A 21,999-nucleotide genomic window follows, 5' to 3' on the forward strand; every position below is an offset into this window, starting at 1 on the left:
CCATCGAGTCCGTGCCAGCTCTTTGTAACAGCAATCCAGTTAGTCCCATTCTCCCGCTCCTTCCCCATAGCCCTGCAAATTTTTACCCTTCAAGTATTTATCCAATTCCTTTTTGAAAGCCACAATTGAATCTGCTTCCACCATCCTTTCAAGTAGCGCATTCTAAATCGTAACTACTCGCTGTGTAAAGAAGTGTTTCCTCATGTCGCCTTTGGTTCTGTTGCCAATCACCTTAAATCTGTGTCCTTTGGTTCTCAAACCTTCCGCCAATGGAAACAGTTTCTCTTTATTTACTTTATCTGAACCCTTCATGATGTTGAACACTTCTATCAAATCTCCTCTTAACCTTCTATGCTCTAGGGAGAACAACCCCAGCTTCTCCAGTCTATCCACGTAACTGAAGTCTCTCATCCCTGGAATCATTATAGTAAATCTTCCTGCACCCCTTTAGAATTGTACCACTTAGTTTATATTGCCTCTCTAAATTCTTCCTGCCAAAATGTATCACTTCACACTTTATCAAATTTCATCTGCCATGTGTCCACCCATTCCACCAGCCAGTCTATGTCCTCTTGAAGTCTATTACTATGCTCCTCACTGTTTACTACACTTCCAAGTTTTGTGTCATCTGCATATTTTGAAATTGTGCCCTTTGCAACCAAGTCAAAGTCATTAATATATATCAAGAAAAGCAGTGGTCCTAGTACTAAACATAAAAGAAAGTGTAAAGCTTGGGAAACAGCAAAAACAAAATGGTGGGTAGAAATGAACAACTTCAACAACAGCAATAGCATCTTTAACGTAGAAGAATGTCCCAAGGCGCTTTACAGAAGCATGAGGAGAAACAGGCAATACCTCTTGGCAGTACCACTATCACCAAAGTGTTACTAAATTATGAGAAGAAGAAACAGAAATGAGAAAGAGGGAAAAGGGAGAGCGTGTTTGTGTACTTGTGGAAGGATAAGTTGTAATGTTTCTAGTTCAGATCAATCAAGGTAGGCAACAATTCTGTAAATAGGCACAGGTGAAAGGACCTGAAGTTGTTTACATGTACAAACATGCTTATCCTGAAAATCGACTAAACCAATTCTGAATCAGATTGTGAACAGATGGATTGTAAACTCTTTTCAGAGAACATAAACGTAAAAAGGTGGAGCAGCAAGTGTCGTGTTCATTGTGGCAGCAGGTTACAGACACCATTTTCAAGTGAAGTACTGATTGTTCCTATTGGCAAGGAATTTCTTCCTCCAGGTTATATTCCCTTTGAAATTAATTTGCCTTAATTAATTATGTGATCTACCAATTAGCGTTTTACTTTTTTCTCTTAAGGTTTCTTAATAGCACGTCAGCGCGTCTATCTTCTGAAAATAGATTTCCACTAAACCCCTTGCTCAGTCTAACCAGAACACCTGTAACAACATTTTCTCAAGCGGTGATGCAACCAGTTTTGTAATACTGTAAAACATAATCTAAAGGTACTCCTTATGTGAACAATATGGGAATATACTAGTCACTCCAACAAGAGTCAGTAAGAGTTAATATTTTATATCTGTGTGTAGTTAGCTACAAGACTAAATTTTACAAACCTAAGGGTTTCAAAGACAGGGTTCACTGAAAACTTGAAAATAAAATCAAAGGTTGAATGACTTTTTAAAAAATATTGAAACGACTGAAACAAGTTTAAAAGCTGTATGCTGGATTAGCCAAAGCAAGCATTCCTACACAGTACCATGGACTGAATGGAATGCATCAGGAAATTGAGAATTACATTCGACTTTGTGACAATCTTATCAAAAAACACTCGGTAATGGTACACTTAGTGACAAACAGAATATTGTGTTCAACTAAATTTTATAAAAATATTTGGCTATACACCAACATACATTACACAAAGTTGTGCAACGTGTTCAGACCACCCACATTCCTCCACTGTGAATTATATGCTGTGTTACAGAAGGAGTACAGCAGAACAGTTCACAACAGGGAAGGAAACTCAGGGCAGCAATTTACCTTCAATCGTTTCTGCAAAACCCTCAGCAATGGCTTAAAAGTGGCACTGCATGAGACATGGGAACAGGGACCCCACCCAAGACCAGAAGGTGCTTGGTTCAAGAAGACAAGGGAAAGTCAGAGTGCAGCAAGTATTTTCTTCATATCAAGACTAATAAAGACCATTTCACTAGGCTTTATGTTGAAATGGAGACTATAGCTGTACAAGGTCTTATACTTCAGAATCAGATCACGGCTCCCACTTCCATCATACGATTTGCTGGAACACTGTTAATCACGAAAGGAGATATCCTTCTTTCCCCCTCCACTATCCTGCAAATACAACTCAAGTGATTATCCACAGTATACTATGCATTTATATTGAAAGTAAATGGAAGCTACACTCAGTTGATCATACCATCTCCATCTGGCTTCTGTAACTTAAAAAAAAGGACTGAAATTTTTGATTTTCAAACTCATAGTTTCAGAAAAACTCAGCACTTAATTACTCGTAAAATAAAGAGATTAGAGAAAGGTACGAAACTACTAAAATTGGTCCTAAATTTTCGTGCAGAAATTCTGCAACCTAAAAACCAGTACAATATTAGAAGTGTAATATTTACACTCACAATAAAGGTCAATTAAAAAATCTTTTTTGAATTAATTTATTACAATTCATATGGTCAAAGTGAACGACTGGTTCCTAACTTCTCTAAATTCATAATTAACAGGTACTACACAAGCCAGATAGTGCACATTACTCCTTTCAACTTCTGCACTACACTGTCGGAGGTGCCGTCTTTTCAATGAGACATTAAACCAAAGCCCAGTCTGCTCTGTCAGGTGGACATAAAAGATCCCATGGCACTATTTGAAGAAGAGCAGGGGGTACACTGCTGGTGTTCTGGCTAATATTTATCCCTCACTCAACATCCCTAAAGCAGATTGTCTTGTTATCTAGGTCACTGCTGTTTTGTGGGAACTTGCTGTGCGCAAATTGGCTACCGTGTTTCCCTACATTACGTGGAGATGCCGGTGATGGACCTGACGAAGGAGGAAGCCTCCGAAAGCTTGTGGAATTTAAAATAAATTTGTTGGACTATAACTTGGTGTTGTAAAATTGTTTACAATTCCCTACATTACAACAGTGACGACACTTCAAAAAGTATTTCATTGGCTGTAAAGTGCTTAAGGACATCCTGAGGTCGTGCAAGGCACTGTACAAATTCAAGTTCTTTCTTTCTCACCTGGTCCAATATAAACGACAGTTCAGCTTTGTCCTTTGGGTTTGCTTTCTCTCTCTCCAACCAAAGAATAAGTTCAGGCTTTTTATATGGCTTCAACGCTAAAAGGTGGATGATACGATCTCTAAGTGGCTTTTGGGCAACGATACTGGCATGGTTTTTCTTCACCCCAAAGCATGGATTCATTGTGGGAGAGTGCTTTCTAAGAGGAATGCCATCTGCAGCTGGGCTTGCGGCTTGCTTTCGAATATGGACTGGTTTGCGCGCACCTGGGAAACAAAACTGGATTTTAAATGGCGGTAAACATGCTAGGTAACAAAAGAAAACACTTACAAGCAAGGCCATCTTTAAATAAAGGGGGAGATAACAGTGGGCTATGATAAATCAGTAGATTACTGAATGGACTTATATGCTAAGAATAGCTACAAAATAAGGTTTAATTCAAAGGTGCCAGTTAAAGTACAGCTTGTTTTTAGTGATCACTCGGTTGCACTAAATATTTGAGTTCAAGGTAATGCTTTTGTATTTAGTGCAGAAACCTACATACAATCTCTTGTAAATTACAAAATTATTTGAAGTTTTGTTTACAATGTAATGTACATTTTACTCATTTACATTTCATATTTTAAATAAGTTTCAAAATTTCCAATAGCAGTTTTCTGAGCCATATATTCTTACAATTGCTCAAATTCTTTCCGCTTAGGCTATTTCTCAGGAAAAAGATGTTATTTAATAAGAGGAATAGAATAGATACACTTTTCTGTTTTAAATTTGTTCGTCAAAACTTAAATACCACTTTCACAGTGCTTTTGTTTCAAAATGATATGCTATAAATTAAGGATTTAAACACTACTAGTTGTTAGATATTATGGAAACAGGTCATGTACTATACAGTTTGAGAAAAAGTCAATCCAGCAGCTAACTCTCATATAACCTACAATGATGTCTGTTGCTTTAATTTGTGTAGCAATTGTTCACCAAGTTAACTGGAGACCGCTTCCAAAGCACTCAGCATTTGCCATTCAATGGAAAGTAGGACATTTACTTAATCATCATAATCTTATTATGTAAGTTGTATACAGGTTATTAAGAGGCCATTTTGCCACAGCTCTCACATATCTAGTTACCTGACTGAAGCTGCATATTCAGCACCACACAATGTGCAGGTTGAGAAAATAAAATGCATTCAGTACTTATGTTATTCTGAAATTTTTAGTGATTTATTTAATTGAAAATATACTGACCATATTTAATTAAGTGCAAACTATTTTCTTACATTCCTAAATGTACTGCAAGTTTAAATAAATGAGGAAATATATATCTATCAGTAGTTACAACAAAGATATGCTTTTTGGGACAAGAGTATTACAGGTACACTCTTGTGACTGTACGCAATTGAGCTTTCAACCAACTTGCCAAGTTATAGGTTTGGCAACAAACCACAGGCAACACAAGGTATATTTCTGTAGGAAATAAATTCTTAGACTTGCTATCTGATAGAGCTTGGTTACAAAAGGTACATTTTGTTGAATCAAGAATTAAACGTGTACAGACCATCATTTCAGTTTTATGGTATTTATACCTTGATATGACGCCCCTGGTTTAATTTCTATAGTTGTTCGACTCCATGACTCCTTCTCTACTTGTGACATTCGTTCTCGAGTCATCTGGTAGGAGTCATCAGTGGCACAAACTGTGATTTTATCCTGAATACTTCCCAGGCAGTCAAGTTGGTTTCTTTCAAAACTGGTTTAAACAACAAAAGCAAAACAAAACCACTCAGCAACACATCCTTCAACAAAAAGTATTGGCCCTATTCAAATATACTATTCTTCTGTTAAACTTTTAATAAAACAAAAATTCTATACTTTGCCACTTTTTAAATAATAATTTGGGTACAGCAAAGGAAATTACACCATCAGAACATCGAAATAATAATTTGGGTACAGCAAAGGAAATTACACCATCAGAACATCGAAAGATCTCAAAGAGATGCAATTGTATTTTAGTCTGATCTAATATTAGATTACCTATCTTTTAGTATGGTCTTCCTCATTCTCACATACAAATAATGCACTGACTACATTGGCCCTTAAACATATTCCTACCCATCTACCAACATCACCTGCAGTTCATCAACCCTTCATACCAAAAGAATAATTAATAAAATAACTGGTCTTTGTGAGAAAAACACAAGAAACCGTGAATTCAAAAAGATCTAATAATAGCTTGCTGAGAAGTAAACACAAGTCCCATTAAGGGGTGACCTGGTGGGGGGGGTAAGAGTTTTTCTCACTTTACAAGCATTCCTCATGAACTTGGATACAGTCCCACCACTGAAAACATCCATGCTTAAAACAGGCAGTTGGTTACATTGGCCAAAAAGCGATAACCATTACCCATTTGCATTAACGTCAATTTCAAAATTGCCGGTTATAGCGTCTTAAGTGCTCCATTTATTTAAGGCAGAAATAGCTATGCTTACTCACTTTTGATACTGTATGAGTGAAGAACACATGAAAAACTTATGCATGTTTTAAAAAATAGATTTCACAAAAATAACACTTCATGCGCAACAATCCCAGCAGCCGAAATTTAGTGCCCTGATAAGGTGTTTGGATTGTTTAAATGGTTGTTCGATGAAGGAGTTAAGATTTGTGTGTTTTTCCCTCCTCTCTGGATTTTGCCGAGATGCTCTACCTGGTAATGGCTTGTTTCTGAATGACAGGTCCTGCTGGCTGCTTCTCCAGTTTCCTGATGACGATGGCCAAGGTGAGGTTGGCGCTACGGAGCTGGGGTCCTTGGTCAGGTCTAGGGTCCGGCAGTAAGGAGCTTTGTTCAGGAGGAGGTTCAGGGAGCTGCGGATGCCGGTGAGCGACGACAACATTCTTATAGCACTACCACGTTATAATGGCCATTGCGCATATCGGGCAAATCGCATTTGCATGAACGTGCCCACTATAAGTGGTAGGGACTTTACCAGAAATAGTAGGCACATACTTAATACCACCCATACACAAGTTAAAGAAATTCCTTCATGGAGCACAATTTAGCTCTCAACCAATATATGGAAGATCACATATCTTAAGCACTCAAGCTCTCTATTCTTTGAGGAAGGAATTGATCATTAAAATTAGTGACTAAAGATGGGGCTTAAATCCAAATCTGACCAACAAATTTGCCCCCTTTGACTTATGTGAAGGCCTAAGTATTAGAGTATGCATGAATAAACATGCCCTCAGCACCATACATGGCTGAGCCACCAAGCCTAAAATCCACAAGAGTTGTGGTGACATCCACATGAATTTAAAATACTCCGCTTGTATCTCAATAAATCCATCTGACATAAAACACAAAGCTTGATCACAATTCTCATGGTTTCCAACAATGAGACAATCTGAAAGGCCTCCTCTGAAACTTCCGCTGAGGACAGTATTACCAACCATTGATCCAGATAGAAATAGATGAGGCAAATAGCAGCACCTTATAATGGTTGTACAACAACTTGCGTTTATATAGCACCTTTAATGTAGTAAAACATCCCAAGGCGATTCACAGGAGCATTATCAAACAAAATTTGACATTCTTATGTGGAGTTTGATATATTTTCTGGGACTGTCCTGATCTAATTATGGGAGTACATTCCCTTCAGCTTGACTGCAGTTCACTGATCTCCTTTATGATATGCAAAAGGGGGTTGAGAACCACAACTTTTGCAAATAGAAGGTGACTGGAGTGGATCCATAGGTTCCCCCACCCCAGATAGCCTCAACAAGCAACAGGTCCTTAACTGCTCAGAAGATCTTGTACTTGCACGTCATCAGAAAATAACTGCTCTGAACTTGGGAGGCTCCTATAAAGGAGAAGACATAGCTCTTCCACCCATTCTTCAGACAAAATATGGCAATGGAAAACCCATGACTGCAGCTGCAAAGAGAAATGCTTGAGGGATAACCCTAGGACTGTCTGTTGGCTTTGCTGGTGCATCATAAAATGCTCCATATTCACACTAGCTTAGTTCACAAAGAGGCTGCTGCCCTAAGGAAGCTGCAATTCTACTAGACTTCTGTTAAGTCAGAAAAAATTCTTAAACTTTGACTATTCCAATGCTCTCCTGGCCTGGCTCCCATCCCCCACGCTCCATAAACTTCAGCTCATCTAAAACTTCTGCTCCCTGTATCCTATCCCAAGTCCCGCTCACCCATCAACCCCATCCTCGCTGACCTACGCATGCCCACCACCTCCCTCTCTCTAGCCTCTACCATCCCCAGAACTATCCGTCCCTCTGACTCAGGATTCTTGTGCATCTCCCTCTCCCTCTTGACAGCCGTGCCTTCCGTTGTCTAGGCCCCTTGCACTGGAATTCCCTCCTTAAACCCCACCGTCGTTCCATCTCCAAGACCTTCCTTAAAACTCATACCCTGATATCTCCTCCTTTGGCTCATCATCCATTTTTCTCTGATTACACCTCCGTGAAATGCCTTGGCATGTTTTTCTATGTTAAAAGTATTGTTGTAGAACTTCTTTTTAAATGGATATTCTCCCAGGTGATTTTTTTCCCTGTGGTATGAGAAACATTTTTTTTTCTTGTGACAATCAAGGCTGAGGAATGTCTATTTAAAAAGGAGGGAGAGAGAAAACAGGGAACTACAGACCGGTTAGCCTAACATTAGTAGTAGGGAAAATACTAGAGTCTATTATAAAGAATATGATAACAGGACACTTAGAAAATATCAACGGGATTAGACAAAGTCCACATGGATTTATGAAAGGGAAATAGTGTTTCACAAACCTACTGGAGTTTTTTTTAAGGATGTAACTGGTAGAATAGATAAGGCAGAACCAGTGGATGTGGTGTATTTGGATTTTCAGAAGGCCTTTGATAAAGACCCACATAAGAGGCTAGTGTGCAAAATTAAAGCACATGGCACTGGGGGTAATATACTGCCATGGATTGAAAATTGGTTAACAGACAGGAAACAGAGAGTAGGAATAAATGGGTCTTTTTCAGGGTACAGGCAGAGACGAGTGGGGTACCGCAAGGATCAGTGCTTGGGCCCCAGCTATTCACAATTTATAGCAATGATTTGGACGAGGGAACCAAATGTAATATTTCCAAGTTTGCTGACGACACAAAACTAAGTGGGACTGTGAGTTGTGAGGAGGATGCAAAGAGGCTTCAAGGCGATTTAGACAAGTTGAGTGAGTGGGCAAATACATGGCAGATGCAGTATAACGTGGGTAAATGTGAAGTTATCCACTTCGGAAGGAAAAACAGAAAGGCAGTGTATTATTTAAATGGTGATAGATTGGGAAATGTTGATGTACAAAGGGACCTGGGTGTTCAGGTGCAGCAAGCAGTTAGGAAGGCAAATGGTATTTTGGCCTTCATTGCAAGAGGATTTGACTACAGGAGCAAGGATGTCTTACTGCAGTTATACAGGGCCTTGGTAAGACCACACCTCGAGTATTGTGTGCAGTTTTGGTCTCCTTACCTAAGAAAGGATATATTTGCCATAGAGGGAGTGCAGCGAAGGTTCACCAGACTGATTCCTGGGATGGCAGGACTGTCATATGAGGAGAGACTGGGTTCACCAGGCCTGTATTCGCTAGAATTTAGAAGAATGAGAGGGGATCTCATTGAAACGTATAAAATTCTGACAGGGCTAGGCAGACTGGATGCAGGGAGGATGTTCCCCCTGGCTGGAGGGTCCAGAACGAGGGGTCACAGTCTCAGGATATGGGGTAGGACATTTAGGACTGATGAGGAGAAATTTCTTCACTCAGAGGGTGGTGAACCTGTGGAATTCTCTACCACAGAAGGATGTGGAGGCCAAGTCACTGAATATATTTAAGAAGGAGCTAGATAGATTTCTAGACACAAAAGGCATCAAGGGGTATGGGGAGAGAGCAGGAATATGGTATTGAGAAAGAGGATCAGCCATGATCATATTGAATGGCGGAGCAGGCTCGAAGGGCCGAACGGCCTACTCCTGCTCCTATTTTCTATGTTTCTATGTCTTATTTGTTTGTTAAGTTTGAATAAAAGAATAATAGATCATCCAAGTTGTATGATCTCCCTCAACATATGAAAGGCTGCATCCTGTATACACTGCTGGAGTTAAGACAGGCCTGGATCACATTTTGAGGAAATCCAGTGGTGGTCAACGCCCCCAGTGACATTTTTGATGTTGGTACATAACAACGTCTGGGGACGCCAACCCATAAAGTAACCTAATCCAGCACCACATAATGCCTCAGCCACATGCCAGAGAAGTAATTTGTTCTGACCTATAAACAAACAAAATCCAGAAACAGGTACATCCAGGCACCCAGTCACCAGAACAGATCTACCAAAGTTTGTTCGTCTACACTTGTTAAGTCTAAACTACTGTTTTCCAAGCTTGCTGGGGTTAATCCATGCAGCAGCTTTACAGATGTTGTTAACAGAATCTGCTTCAATGCCCTAGAACGTTGTTGAATAGGCTAAATAAACTTTCATGGGCCACCCTCCCATCTCCTGACAGATATGGTCTCGTGCCAGAGAGTTGATAGAATCCACTGTCCGTTTTACAACTTTTGCTTAGATACTGATTTCTCTTGCCACCTGGAACAAACAATTATCTGGCAAAATGATTTGGCACATTCTGCAGTTAGACACAAAGTCTGTCAGGCTGAACATTGTGGAAGTGATGACATCCTTGCTCTGATTTGTGAGGAGATGGATAAAATGAAGGAATTACAATTTCTTGATCCAAATGGAAACGAAAAACTACTTTTGGCAGGAAACCCAAGTGTCCCCAAAAATTACTTGACCAGAATGCTAAATTAAATAGGACTGATCAATGACTAGTGAGTGAACTGAAACCAAAGCCCTCAAAAATGGAATCTTCCAAAACCAAAATCTGAGCTTGCATTTGTCAAGTAGTCCAAAAGGAGGACAACAGAGGCTGGCTTCCGACAAGATTCAAATGTCTAAAGGTATACACTTCAACAAGCTGGCAGGGCACCAGTTGGAACAGGCGGAAGTTAAAAGCACAGCATTCGTCACAAGAAAACTACAGTCGATCCCAAGAGTGAAGACAACCGGTGACGAATCAGGTCAAAAATAATAAAATCTTCTTTCAAAAAAAATCTATATTATTAAAAACTTTGGAGTGCTGTTGATCCTCTTTTCATCTCCGGCTGATCATGTGACTGAGAAGATCACATGGTTTCCATCGAACTTTAGACAGCAAACCTTCATGGAAAGCAGCAATGCTTGATCACAACCTCTCACTGAGGCAACAATAAAAATGACCAAAAATAATAACTTAAATCCTACGAATACTGTGTTAAAATTAAAAATCACAAAACAAGACTCCAAAAGACCTTTAAGATATTCTTTTTCTCAGTGCATTGAAACGCCTGCTGATATCCTGATTTTAATTTCTGAAGTGTTTCTGTTCTGTTTTAGTCTGGTATCTGCTCTCATTAGACAGCAGATCCAGGCCCCATACCTGAATACATTGCATGCTGGCAGAAAGATTCCAGGAGTGCTTCAAAAATTGAAGTCAGGGACTCAGCTGGAGTAACACAGTGAGGAAAAACATACATTTTTAAGGACCAGGTGTTGGCCGGCGGTGAAGTGGGGTGTAATCACACATTTATATTTTGGAAAATGTTTTACTCCCGTCGTGGCTACCATGAGAGGAGGGTAGTGCCACAGACACAGACACAGTTAGGGAGAGCACTGTTGTTGGGTGTGAGGGTGCCATACCAGGTCTGGGAGTTACAGGCCAGGTTCTGGGCACAGGGCGAATCCAACCTAATCACAAGATATTGCTTACAGTACAACCAGAAGGAGAAGCTCTGGATCTGGATGTCCAGCCCCGAGCAGATAGTGTTCCAGTGTGAGCAGCAGGGTTGAACCCACATCAACATTACCATGGTGAGTTTCCTGTGTATCTCCTCCACAGGGATACTGTCAATAGGCGCACTACGCCTTCCTTTACCAATCACTGCCGCTCCAAGAACCTGTTGGGCAGGGTGAGCAAGGGGGAAAACATAGGAAAGGGGAGGAAAATGTAGATATTTTACATTTCTTAGAACAGTCATATCCAGTCAGCAAAAGGACAGGGCCATGGTACAAGATTAGATAGAGGACTAACATCAAGTATAGGAATCATATATTTAAGTGTAGGCTTCAGCAACAATGTCAAACAAGCAAAGAGAGTTCAGAAGACAGGCAAGAATTTAATAGAGACAATGACAGAAAATGTCATACACACACACACACACACACACACACAGACAAACAGAAGACGACTAAGAATTACAGGACAGAAGAAAAGCAAAGAGATAGTTACAGAAAAAGAAAGACATTTTAAATTTTTGACCATGAGCAACACCACCGGAGGTTAACTTGCCTTTTTTGATAGGCAGACGGCAAAGCAAATTAAATTAAAGGGCATCAACCAAAAACAAGTCTTCAATTGTTGAAACAAATTATATTTGTTTAGATTAAAACAAGCAAAAAATGTCAGCTGTAAGTGAACAGAAACAATGAACTACAACAACTATCATAAACGCTAGAGCCCTAAAATTACACCATGGAATATTAGCGAAGATGTTAACCCAATTATTTTTAAAACGGGTTAATATTTTCATTGACATTTAAAACAAATTTGTTAAGTGTTCGTACACTTATATCTTAATGTAATTTCAAAAAGAAAAAGAATATTGACAAAAAATATCCAAAAGCGCCACTGTGAAAGCAATGCTAAGAGTACAGAATGTTATTCCTGGCTGGGAAATAACAAGCTGCTGCTCCCAACACATGACCAGAGAGGGAATAGCCCACCATTTGATTTCCTCAGAATGTTTTCCAGGCCTGGTTCAATTCTAGCACTGAATGAGGAAGATTGTATACTTGCACAAAATAGCTTTTATATTGAGCTAAATTTAGTATAGCATTAACACAAAAGTGGCAGGTCCAGTAGCAAATTACTAAAAACTTCGGATGCTTTCACTGCATTTACAGTATCAGCTGAGTTCAATCCTAGCACTCTTGCCTGAGTCAGAAGGCCACGGTTTCAAGCTCCTTTCCAGAACTTGAGCACTTCAGTGCAGTACTGAGAAAGTGCTACATTATTAGAGGTGCCAGCATTTGGATGAGGAGATGTTAAACTGAGGCCTGTCTGCATATTCAGGTGGTGTAAAAGATCCAATGGCACTATTCGAAGAGGAACAAAGTTTATTCCTCAACCAACAAACAGATTAACTGGTCATTTATTTTATTATGAAACCTTGCTGTGCACAAATTGTGTTTGCCAAGAAAACAACAGTAACTATACTTCAAAAGTAATTAATTGGCTGTGAAACATTTTGGGATATTTCAAGGACATGAAAGGTGTCAAAAAAATGCAAGTTCTTTCTGTCTATATGCTGATACGCAATTGCTTTGGGAAAAGAAATCAACACTCAGATATGACATGTGTGCAGTTCAACTATCCCCCACCTCAATCACAAACCCTCAATGGAAGTTACAGTCACAATTACATTAGGTATCTCCCTAAAATGCCACTAAAGCTGTGCCTTCAACTATTAGTTAACAAGATCATTAGAATCCATCAATGAAATGTTTAATATTTAATTGTGGTACTTGGAACATTATCCTTTCTAAATATCCAGCCAATGCCAAATGAAGTTTAAGCATGCATACATGACAAAAATGACAATTACCAAAGAAAATCACGATTTCCAACCTCAGAGATCTGCGGTTAAAAAGAAATGAGGTCCCCATGTTCTGGGTTTCATTGGGGAGAAGGGGGAAGAGAGCAAGAAGGAGAAAGACGGAATAAGCAGTGGACCACTGAGCACCAAGAATTTATGTGACAAAAGGCAAAAACGTAAAAATAAACACGGGGAGCCTGCAAAACAAATCCGTTGAAGATTTCACTCTTTTAAAACTAGTTTTCCAAGAACCAACTGGATGCTTCAGTTAATTGGCACTTACTGGAGTGATCTGTCTTAGCTTGATACACAGAATGTATTTGGGTTGACACAATAGCGGCATATACGATCATGCTTTTACAGTAATACTTTTTTTATACCTGGAAACATACTGGTGGATGCAGTCAAAGCTTGCTTGAGGCTTGTCTTTGCTGTCAGTCGACAAGTAGAATGAAAAACAGCGCACACCATCATGGCAGTCTGATTTAGGAGCAGGAATTTTGATGTACTGCTATAAAAAAAACAATACACATGCTTCAGTGATGTAAAATTTTCTTAGAAACACAACACAGCATAGTTTATTGTTACAAATGATTAAAAATAAATGTAATAGTACACAAGAAACCATTGCACATCGCTGTGGTATGGTTCAACATTTAAACGAGCCACATTCCAGCTTATCCAATGGTTTAAGCATGGCAATGGTACAGTATAAGTAACTGATACAAAAGATTAAATCTTCTCAAATACTTAACTATACTATTGTGCTGACAAATTAGCAATGCTGAGAACACTGGGACCATCAAGCAAGCCTTCGAGCTAATATAACTTCAGTATTTAAGCCTGCACTAGTGTAAAAAAAAAACAAGTTTTCACTGGGATCAGTGCAACATAGAAATCTGAAATTTAAATACAGTGAAATAAACCTTGCCATTGTACATACATTGTCCAAGCAAAACTTGTGGAACAAAGAGACTGAAACATCACACAGTACATGTATTTAATGCAACTGTCACTACTATCTTTAGCTCAATTTTGTTATCCAAGTATAACTTTTGAAGGTATAAATACAAAAGTTCTAACTCAAAACAGCAAATTACTTGATACTATGAAATCAATGCAAGGAAGTAAATATGCTCTGTACAAATCAGAATACTTAGCAAGCATTGCAAATAGTTTTACAGTGCACGAAATGGTAATAAGTCTGCAGCATACTCATCCTGAGCCGCAGTGACAGGACCATTGTTGAAGTCCTGCACATGTTCAGGAGCACTTTACATAGCAATTTTGTATTCGTTCACCTTTTGTCATCATTGACAACTATTAATCAGGGACAGAAACATTTAGGAACCCAATACTGCAAGCAACTATTCACTTAATTTTAATAGCAAAAGATTCCATATTGGCAGAAAATGTCTTCGAACTTACATATACCTCTCAGGGGCAAGCTTCCACTTGCCAGTTAACATGCAAGAATCTCCTGTGCCAAGTCTTCATACATTAAGATTGCACTAACCAATTCCAACAGCTTTGATTCACAATATACTACTTTTCCTGCAGTGAAATGTTTGTATTTGTATTTTGAACATTTTAATACAGTATTTCTAATCATTTGAATGAACGTGATCATTTTGTATTAAAAGCTATTCATTTGTTGTCTTTCACACATAGTTTAACACAGGTAGCTCTTATCAGTCTCAGTGAATCTTCCACAATAGTACACCTTAATTTTCCTAGTGAAGATTAAAATGCAGAGGTTTGCTAAATTTAGAAAAAAAATCCTCCACCCATCCAACTCAAGTATGCACAAATCTGCAAACAAAATGGCCCCAATTTTTTCTTAAAAAGCATTTTTTGCACAATGTTAAATTTAAGCCATGCAACCAACGTCCACAACCCAAAATTCTGTTATTGGCAATGATTGGAACTTTTGGAATAGAACTTGTATAAAAAAAAATCAAGCAACAGAAGATTAAAATTTTCCCTTGCCTGGTCTCAGCCTCAGTTTAGTTAATGCTAAGCTGAAACATTCAGACCTCAAAGAATTGATCCAAACACATGGGAACTTCCAAATGAAGATCCAAAAGATGCTGTGTGATTTTTTATGAAAGCATGCCAGTAGCTGTGTTTGAATATACAATTTATGCTACATCTTTCTTGCAAAAACTCAAACATTCTATTTATACTCCACAATGCACAACTAATATAAAAATGTTAACTATTCACGTATAAGATATTTAACTATTTTAACCTTGCCCACACTTTTTGGCAATTCATAAGTAGTTGGAGATTTAGAGAAGTAGCTCCTTAATCTATTAGTAACAACTATCTCGTCCTAAACATACCTTTTTGTTCCGATGTTTAGGTGTTACCGTTAGAAGTCTCAACTGAATAGGTTGCAAATTTGAGGCTTGTAAATAGTACACAAGTAGATTAACTGATTAAACTGTTTGTTTTCTTGATTGACCTTTGAAGTTATTAGATTATGCCCAAAAATCTAATTAACTGAGTCAAGTTCCTACAATTTTTAATTGTAAACAATTTTACAACACCAAGTTATAGTCCAGCAATTTTATTTTAAATTCACAAGCTTTCGGAGGCTACCTCCTTCCTCAGGTGAACGATGCGGAAATTTCCGCATCGTTCACCTGAGGAAGGAGGTAGCCTCCGAAAGCTTGTGAATTTAAAATAAAATTGCTGGACTATAACTTGGTGTTGTAAAATTGTTTACAATTGTCAACCCCAGTCCATCACCGGCATCTCCACATCATTACAATTTTTAAGGCATATTCAGCCATTGAATACAAGACGACACTTACAGATTTGAGTGTTACACATTGCAGTCAATCCTTTGCATCCAAACCAGAAGCCTGCAAAATACAGTGGTGCATAAATTTTCAGTGAGCACCAATAAAGAGAGCAAATGGTTCCGTGTGCAGTTGTTCTCTTAAATGGGACAGGCAAGTCCTAGTCAAACCAAGGCTTGGATAGCAACAAATTAAGCCTAGTAAAACTAATCTGAGTTCAATGCTGAGGATTTCCAGAATAAACTGTAATGAGGGGGGGGGGGGAGCCTAGTTCTAAAAAAATCCACACAAATTACTTCATGGATCTAAAAAAAAATCACAATTACTCCACCATGCATTTTTCAGTTACCATATTGCTATCCAGTTATTATTCTGCAAGTCAGAAATTTCAAAGCACAGGCTTCCTCAAAGTATATGCTATAAATACTGGACAGAATCATTTTTCTCTGCTCTTGATTTTTGATAACCCCCATTTAAAAACAGCTTAAAGGTTTTATTCCATGTTCAGCATCAAGACATGTATGCATACAACGAAGCAAGGCACCATTTCACAAATTAACTGTTTAAATTTCAGACTGGATGTCAGCCAACCCTTGCATTTTGTCCATCTGTTTCTGTGGATTACCCACTGCCTTAAAATACTGAACTTAGTCACAAAATGCAAGGTAGAATTACAAACAATAGACACATGTACACTGTATGTTGAATTTTGGAAATACTAAATTGGTAACTATTTCTGTGAAGCTCTCAAATCATGTAATATCATCTAAATTACTTAAACTTCACTATGACAAACTAAATACTGTACACTGTATATGTGATTAGAAATATTATGCAAGGTAAGAAATATTACTAGCATGATCACAAAATAGTTTGTACACCCGATTTACAGACCATTGTACATAATCCATCTGGAACAGATTTATTGTGCCAGTTAAAACTTGAGTAATAGAATTAGTTGGCCCACCCTTGCTAAACTATGATTCCACAACCACAATGAGTTCAATATACTTGCCAAACTGCACTACACCAAGTTCAACTGAAGGTGATCTGGAGGTGAAGCAATGCTGTGTCTTCTCCCATCAACTTAAATTTCAACTTAGCTTACATCAGGTATTGAAACTGCCCCATGCATACAATGCCAGCTTGGCCCAGTGGTACCACTCTCATCTCTGACCCAGAAAGTCTTTGGTTCAAGCCCTAGTCCAGGACTTCAGCACATGGTCTGGGCTGACACATCAGTCTAATACTGAGGGAGTGTTGCACTGTCAGAGGTGCCATTTTTCGGATGAGACATTAAACCGAGGCCCCGTCTGCTCTCTTAGGCGGACGTAAAAGATCCCATGGCACTATTTGAAGAAGAGCTGGAGGGTTCTCCTGGTGTCTGGGCCAACATTTATCCTTCAATCAATATCTCCAAAAAGAGATTAACTGGTAAATTATCTCATTGCTGTTTGTGAGAACTTTCCGACAAGTTCACTGCTGCGTTTGCAGACAAAACAACAAGGATTACACTTCCAAAGTCCTTCATAGCCTTAGAATATTAAAAGTGCCAAATAAATGCAAGTTCTTGCTTTCCCTCCTTTACAGCTGGGTGGATCTGTAGGCCTTTAGGCTCACACTAGTCAATGGATATACATTTATGTGCAGGCAAGTTATTCTCACCAAACTGGATAGTTAACTGGGAGCATGATGTCTAAAGCCTTCTATTTAACTGCAATCTCGACCTTCAAGCGCCAAAGCTTCCTGCTCAGAGAAAAATATATACTTTTAAATGACTGCTGCAGCCCTTTTAATAGCTGCAACATACCTTTCCTGCGCAAATTGCACCACAATACAAATTTCCAAGCTAAAACATTTGGGGGTCAGAGCAGAACTTCAGATCACCGTTAAAACTTAAACATTTTCATTTTGTAAATCAATTACAGTTTTAACAGTATGTTTAATGAAATAGAAATGTCAACCTTAAAAGTTCTAAAAGTTAAATATTATGCGGCACTTGCAACATCACTGTATAACTCATCAAAGTTTGGCAGATCTGATGTTTCAGCAAAATATTCATGTCAAGTTAGGTGTTCCAAATAAATGCAATTATAAACAAGACCCATTCTCAGGAACTGATTTCATGCCAATATAAGCTGGCGATGTACTTAAAAGCAAATCTTTTCCCTCTTATATTGCACACCACAAATGCTCTACCCAATATGCACCATTTGCACTGCTTAGCTTTTGGAATATTGATTGCACATCTAAACAAGATAACTGATTGAAGTACAATGTGTAGCTGTCCTGATGAGCGTATATAAGAAGTTAAATCGGAAAGACATTTCACAGCATGTTACAGAGATGAGTAAGTTAATAGTGAGACAGAAAGAACAGGCAGATAGAATTAGAGGCAAGGCAAAAAGTAGTTGAAAGCAGGAAGGGAGGTGGTATGGTGCAGGGTTTTTGGGAGGGTGTCCCAGAGGGCATGATCATATTGGCTGAAAGAGGAGCCACCAATGGTGGAGTGAAGAGGATGAGGAATGAAGAGTAGCTCAGTGCCAGAGAAGTGAAAGGAGCAAACAGCGAAACTGGGCTGAAGGAAGTCACTGAGGTAGGATGGGGCATGGGGATGCATTTCATAGTAAGGGCAAGCATTCAAGCAACTATTTTTGCATCAACACTTTCAAAGCCTGAAACCAGTATCTTTTGACATACATAATATGACTTCTTCCAACTAGCAAGACTTTAACAGCACAGAGCAGATGGTGGGAAACACTCACTAATCAGTTCATCAGCTCAGCAAGTTTTAAAATTAACACTCTGTCTTGCTAATTGGCAACTTGAATTTTCTAGTCCTGATTGATATTAATGTGCAGGCTCGATCTCTGTGCTGCGTTAACTGATATCAGCTGAAGCAACAATTGGGGTGCCACAATTGCTTTGCGGGAGGGCACAGAGTCCCTAATAAAAAGTATGAAGGTTTAGATCTCAGGTGAGGCCAGGATCATGCTCAGATATGACCCCCTCCCACAGTCATATAAGCCTATCAATACTCAGTGCCTAGGTTCACATACGAAGAATAGCCACTCGGGCGACATGCCAGGGAGTTTCCTTTGCCTGAAGAAGTCCAACCTATGCATAAGTAAGTGCCTTCAGGAGAAAGAAAATTGGGTGGTGGTGGTGGTAGAAATTCACATACAACAGAACATTTGCCGAACAAAAACAATCCCCAAGTGAATTTTGAAATTGATGGCAACGTTCCATCTTTGTCCCTTGTTTCCACTACCTCGTAAGTTCTGTACAGTTGTTGTGCTCGATGTTACATGCATGGTGATGTGTTAGATGATCCCAATGCTATCATGATTTTCATAACCCTCTATGCAATGTTTTGCCCTTTCAAATGCAGTCAGTTTTTCTTTTTCATGTTTGTAGAACTACTTAATTATGAAAATTCACAGTAATCGTTAACATTACTGAATGTACGTTTTCTGCATATATTAAATACACAACCATTTTTCTGAAATTAAGGTGTTTCACTTGCAAGTAAATTTAACTCAGTATTAAAGATTAGGCTCTTTGACACCAGAAAGAATTTAGTAATTCAAATTTGTAGAAATATATTTGAACAGTGATAGGATGACTAGAAAAGTGAAATCTAACAGTAACTTTTATTTCAATCCAAATGGAACTTTAGTAGCAATATTGTAAGTGTCCATTAAAAACTAAAAAGTTGCTATATAGTAGTTTTTTGAAGAAACAAAATGCTTGAATAGCCTTATTCTTGTTGCTACAAGCTTATGCTCTATTCTGTTTCTGCATGTCAGGTATAGTGCCACACCTCCAGGCGGCTGGCTTGCATGACTAGTTGCTGTTATCAGCACAATTCCCCAGTTCCCTTTTCTTTAAATAGCAACTGAAAGCACACCCATGGGCTTTATTGTTAAACAAATTAAACAAAACATACAAGAGGGATTCCATCATAGAGGGTTTTAAACCTATCCAAATTAAAAAGTAAACACCATCCTAGAAGTTGGACAGCAACAATTATTGTGTTTCTGAGACAATGTATTATTTTAATCTTTCTTTTTAAACTTTTACTGAAATTCTGTAAAGTGTAGTGATCCTATACTTGACCTCATTTTAAAATGAAGCAAGTTGCTTCACAAAAGGCTCAGCTGATTAAGGTAGCGAGCAGCTGAGTCACACAGATCAGGAAGGTCCCAGATTCCCTATCTGTGCTGAGCTACCTAATCTCAGCCTGAACAGCAGTAGGAGCACTATTATTTTCTTCAGAGCCCTGAAGAGAGAAAAAAAATGTGTATATATATTTATTTTAAAAATAAGCTAGGGTTCCCACTTCTGATCACTATTCAACGACCCCTGCTGTGCGCGCAGCTGTCAGATGCGGCTAGGAACCGTGATACCTCCTCAATTGAAGAACCTGCTGACCCTCATTGTCCAGGCTCACACGTGAATAATGGCCACTTGAGTAAGATACCTAAAGATGTGCCAATACCCATGGAACCATACTCAGCAAAGTATCAAATAATTCCGGAGGAGAAGGGAGTGGAAACAGGGGAAAAAAGCAGTAAAAAAAAAACTCAGGCCATACTCATGCTAAATTTATTAAGCCTCTATGTAACAGGAAGTGCTCATGTCTCTGTTCTCATCACACTCATGCCCAAGAAAGGTAGGCTTCATTTTCAATGGACGTGCTAATTTACTCAATCCAAGGTCCTTTTAATATTCAAAGCAATCTGACCAGTGCACCTGTGCTCCGAGTTGCCCAAGACCCATCTCAACTGTTTGTCTTACTCACTAAGCAACTCAAGCAATCAGCAGCTTGCAACAAGCAAGCAGATGTCACCGAATATTACAATCTACTCACCAAAGAGGCCCATGCATATCTGGCTTTTCCCTCCCTTGCTTAAACCAAACCTTTCCTGCCCTGGACTTACCACGGGAAAAAAAAAAATCAGCACAGGTCCTACAGGTGGACCCAGACAAGTAGTGAGCTCAAACAGTGAAAAATGTTCAGTTTTCTTAAACCTGCAATGTAGCCAAAGTTAAATTGAAGAAAGCTGTTGCACAGGGAGGAGAGCAGACAGGAGTACAGGGAAAGATGGCAGCAGCTATGTTTTCATCCATGGCACAAATGCTGCTGTTTCATAGCTGGCAGGTCAGGATTCAAGAGTAAAAGCAGTGCCCTTTTCAATACTAAATGAAGCATGAACTAATGGCATTCATGATTAGAGGGTTTAAGGGGTATCTTCTACTTTTGAAACTTCAACTTCTGGCCTAAGTCATGCTAACAACTAACAACTGAAGTGCAACAACAGAAAATTATAATTTCCATTTGTGCAATTTGATGCAAGCCTGAAATGTATTATTTGTATATTCAAAACTTGCATGAAATTCAGATGTGGATCAGTCCATCAGATAAAACAATACTGTGATATTCAAATATAAAAACAACGCTGGAATACAATGTGATAACATTAGAACCAGACCAGCTTCTTCCTGCCACAATCTGCCATGTTTTGGCACTTTACAGTGTGGCACTATAATTAGTGTTGCTTGGTGTACCAAATAGTGGCAGTTCCATTTGTTTTCTTAGCTGCCAATTTGAAGATATTTTAATATGTTTTAAATGAAGTCACAGATCAAAATATTCATACTAGCTCCAACTTACTGGTGAACATATTAAAATTTGAGGCCACAATAGCCCTGTGAATTTTATATTAAAGTAACCAGTTAACTCTTCAAGATGGGAGCATGTCACGTTTGCTGAGGTGAAAAGCAACTCACATCATATAATGGGGAGTACTAGGGGAGTTGACACACACAAAGTTAGTGTTACACCATGTGAATTAAAATTCACTAAGAGTGGATGAATTTTTTTTATGTCTGCCGGCTGTATGGGTTTTGCGCAAAGTGAGCTTGGGTAGTCAAACTTACCCTCTACTGGACCATGGAAAGCACAGGACAAATGCACATGGTTCTAAACACTAGGAAGAAGGTTACATTTGTGCGCAACCATTTCAAAACTTCCAAACTGCTAAATAGGGTTGCATTCAGCTTTAAATCCCCTGTAGGTACAAAACATTGTTACCTAAAATTTCATAGTGTACATGCAATATTGTCACTTTACAAAATCTTCTATAAACATAATTGTTCGCAAACTGTCTCAGTGAAAATACTTTCTTCTGCAATATTTGTTGAGATAGGTACATGGGGGTATTCAAAATCACATCTAAGAA

The 21,999-nt window shown here is 38.7% G+C and overlaps 1 protein-coding gene across 2 annotated transcripts in view; it reads right to left on the reverse strand.

Moving 5' to 3' along the window:
• Nucleotides 1-21,999, reverse strand: part of LOC137301875 (novel protein similar to elongation factor RNA polymerase II (ell)) — an 82,190-nt gene that overhangs the window by 31,975 nt on the left and 28,216 nt on the right. For both annotated transcript variants that reach the window (XM_067971580.1, XM_067971581.1), the window contains exons 3-5: nucleotides 13,328-13,458; nucleotides 4,816-4,979; nucleotides 3,237-3,502 (exon numbers count right to left, since the gene is read on the reverse strand). In XM_067971580.1, the coding sequence (XP_067827681.1) occupies nucleotides 3,237-3,502; nucleotides 4,816-4,979; nucleotides 13,328-13,458 (561 nt within the window). The remainder of the gene's footprint in view (nucleotides 1-3,236; nucleotides 3,503-4,815; nucleotides 4,980-13,327; nucleotides 13,459-21,999) is intronic.

The sequence above is a fragment of the Heptranchias perlo genome, chromosome 34, assembly GCF_035084215.1.
Source record: "Heptranchias perlo isolate sHepPer1 chromosome 34, sHepPer1.hap1, whole genome shotgun sequence".
Taxonomy (NCBI): Eukaryota; Metazoa; Chordata; class Chondrichthyes; order Hexanchiformes; family Hexanchidae; genus Heptranchias; species Heptranchias perlo.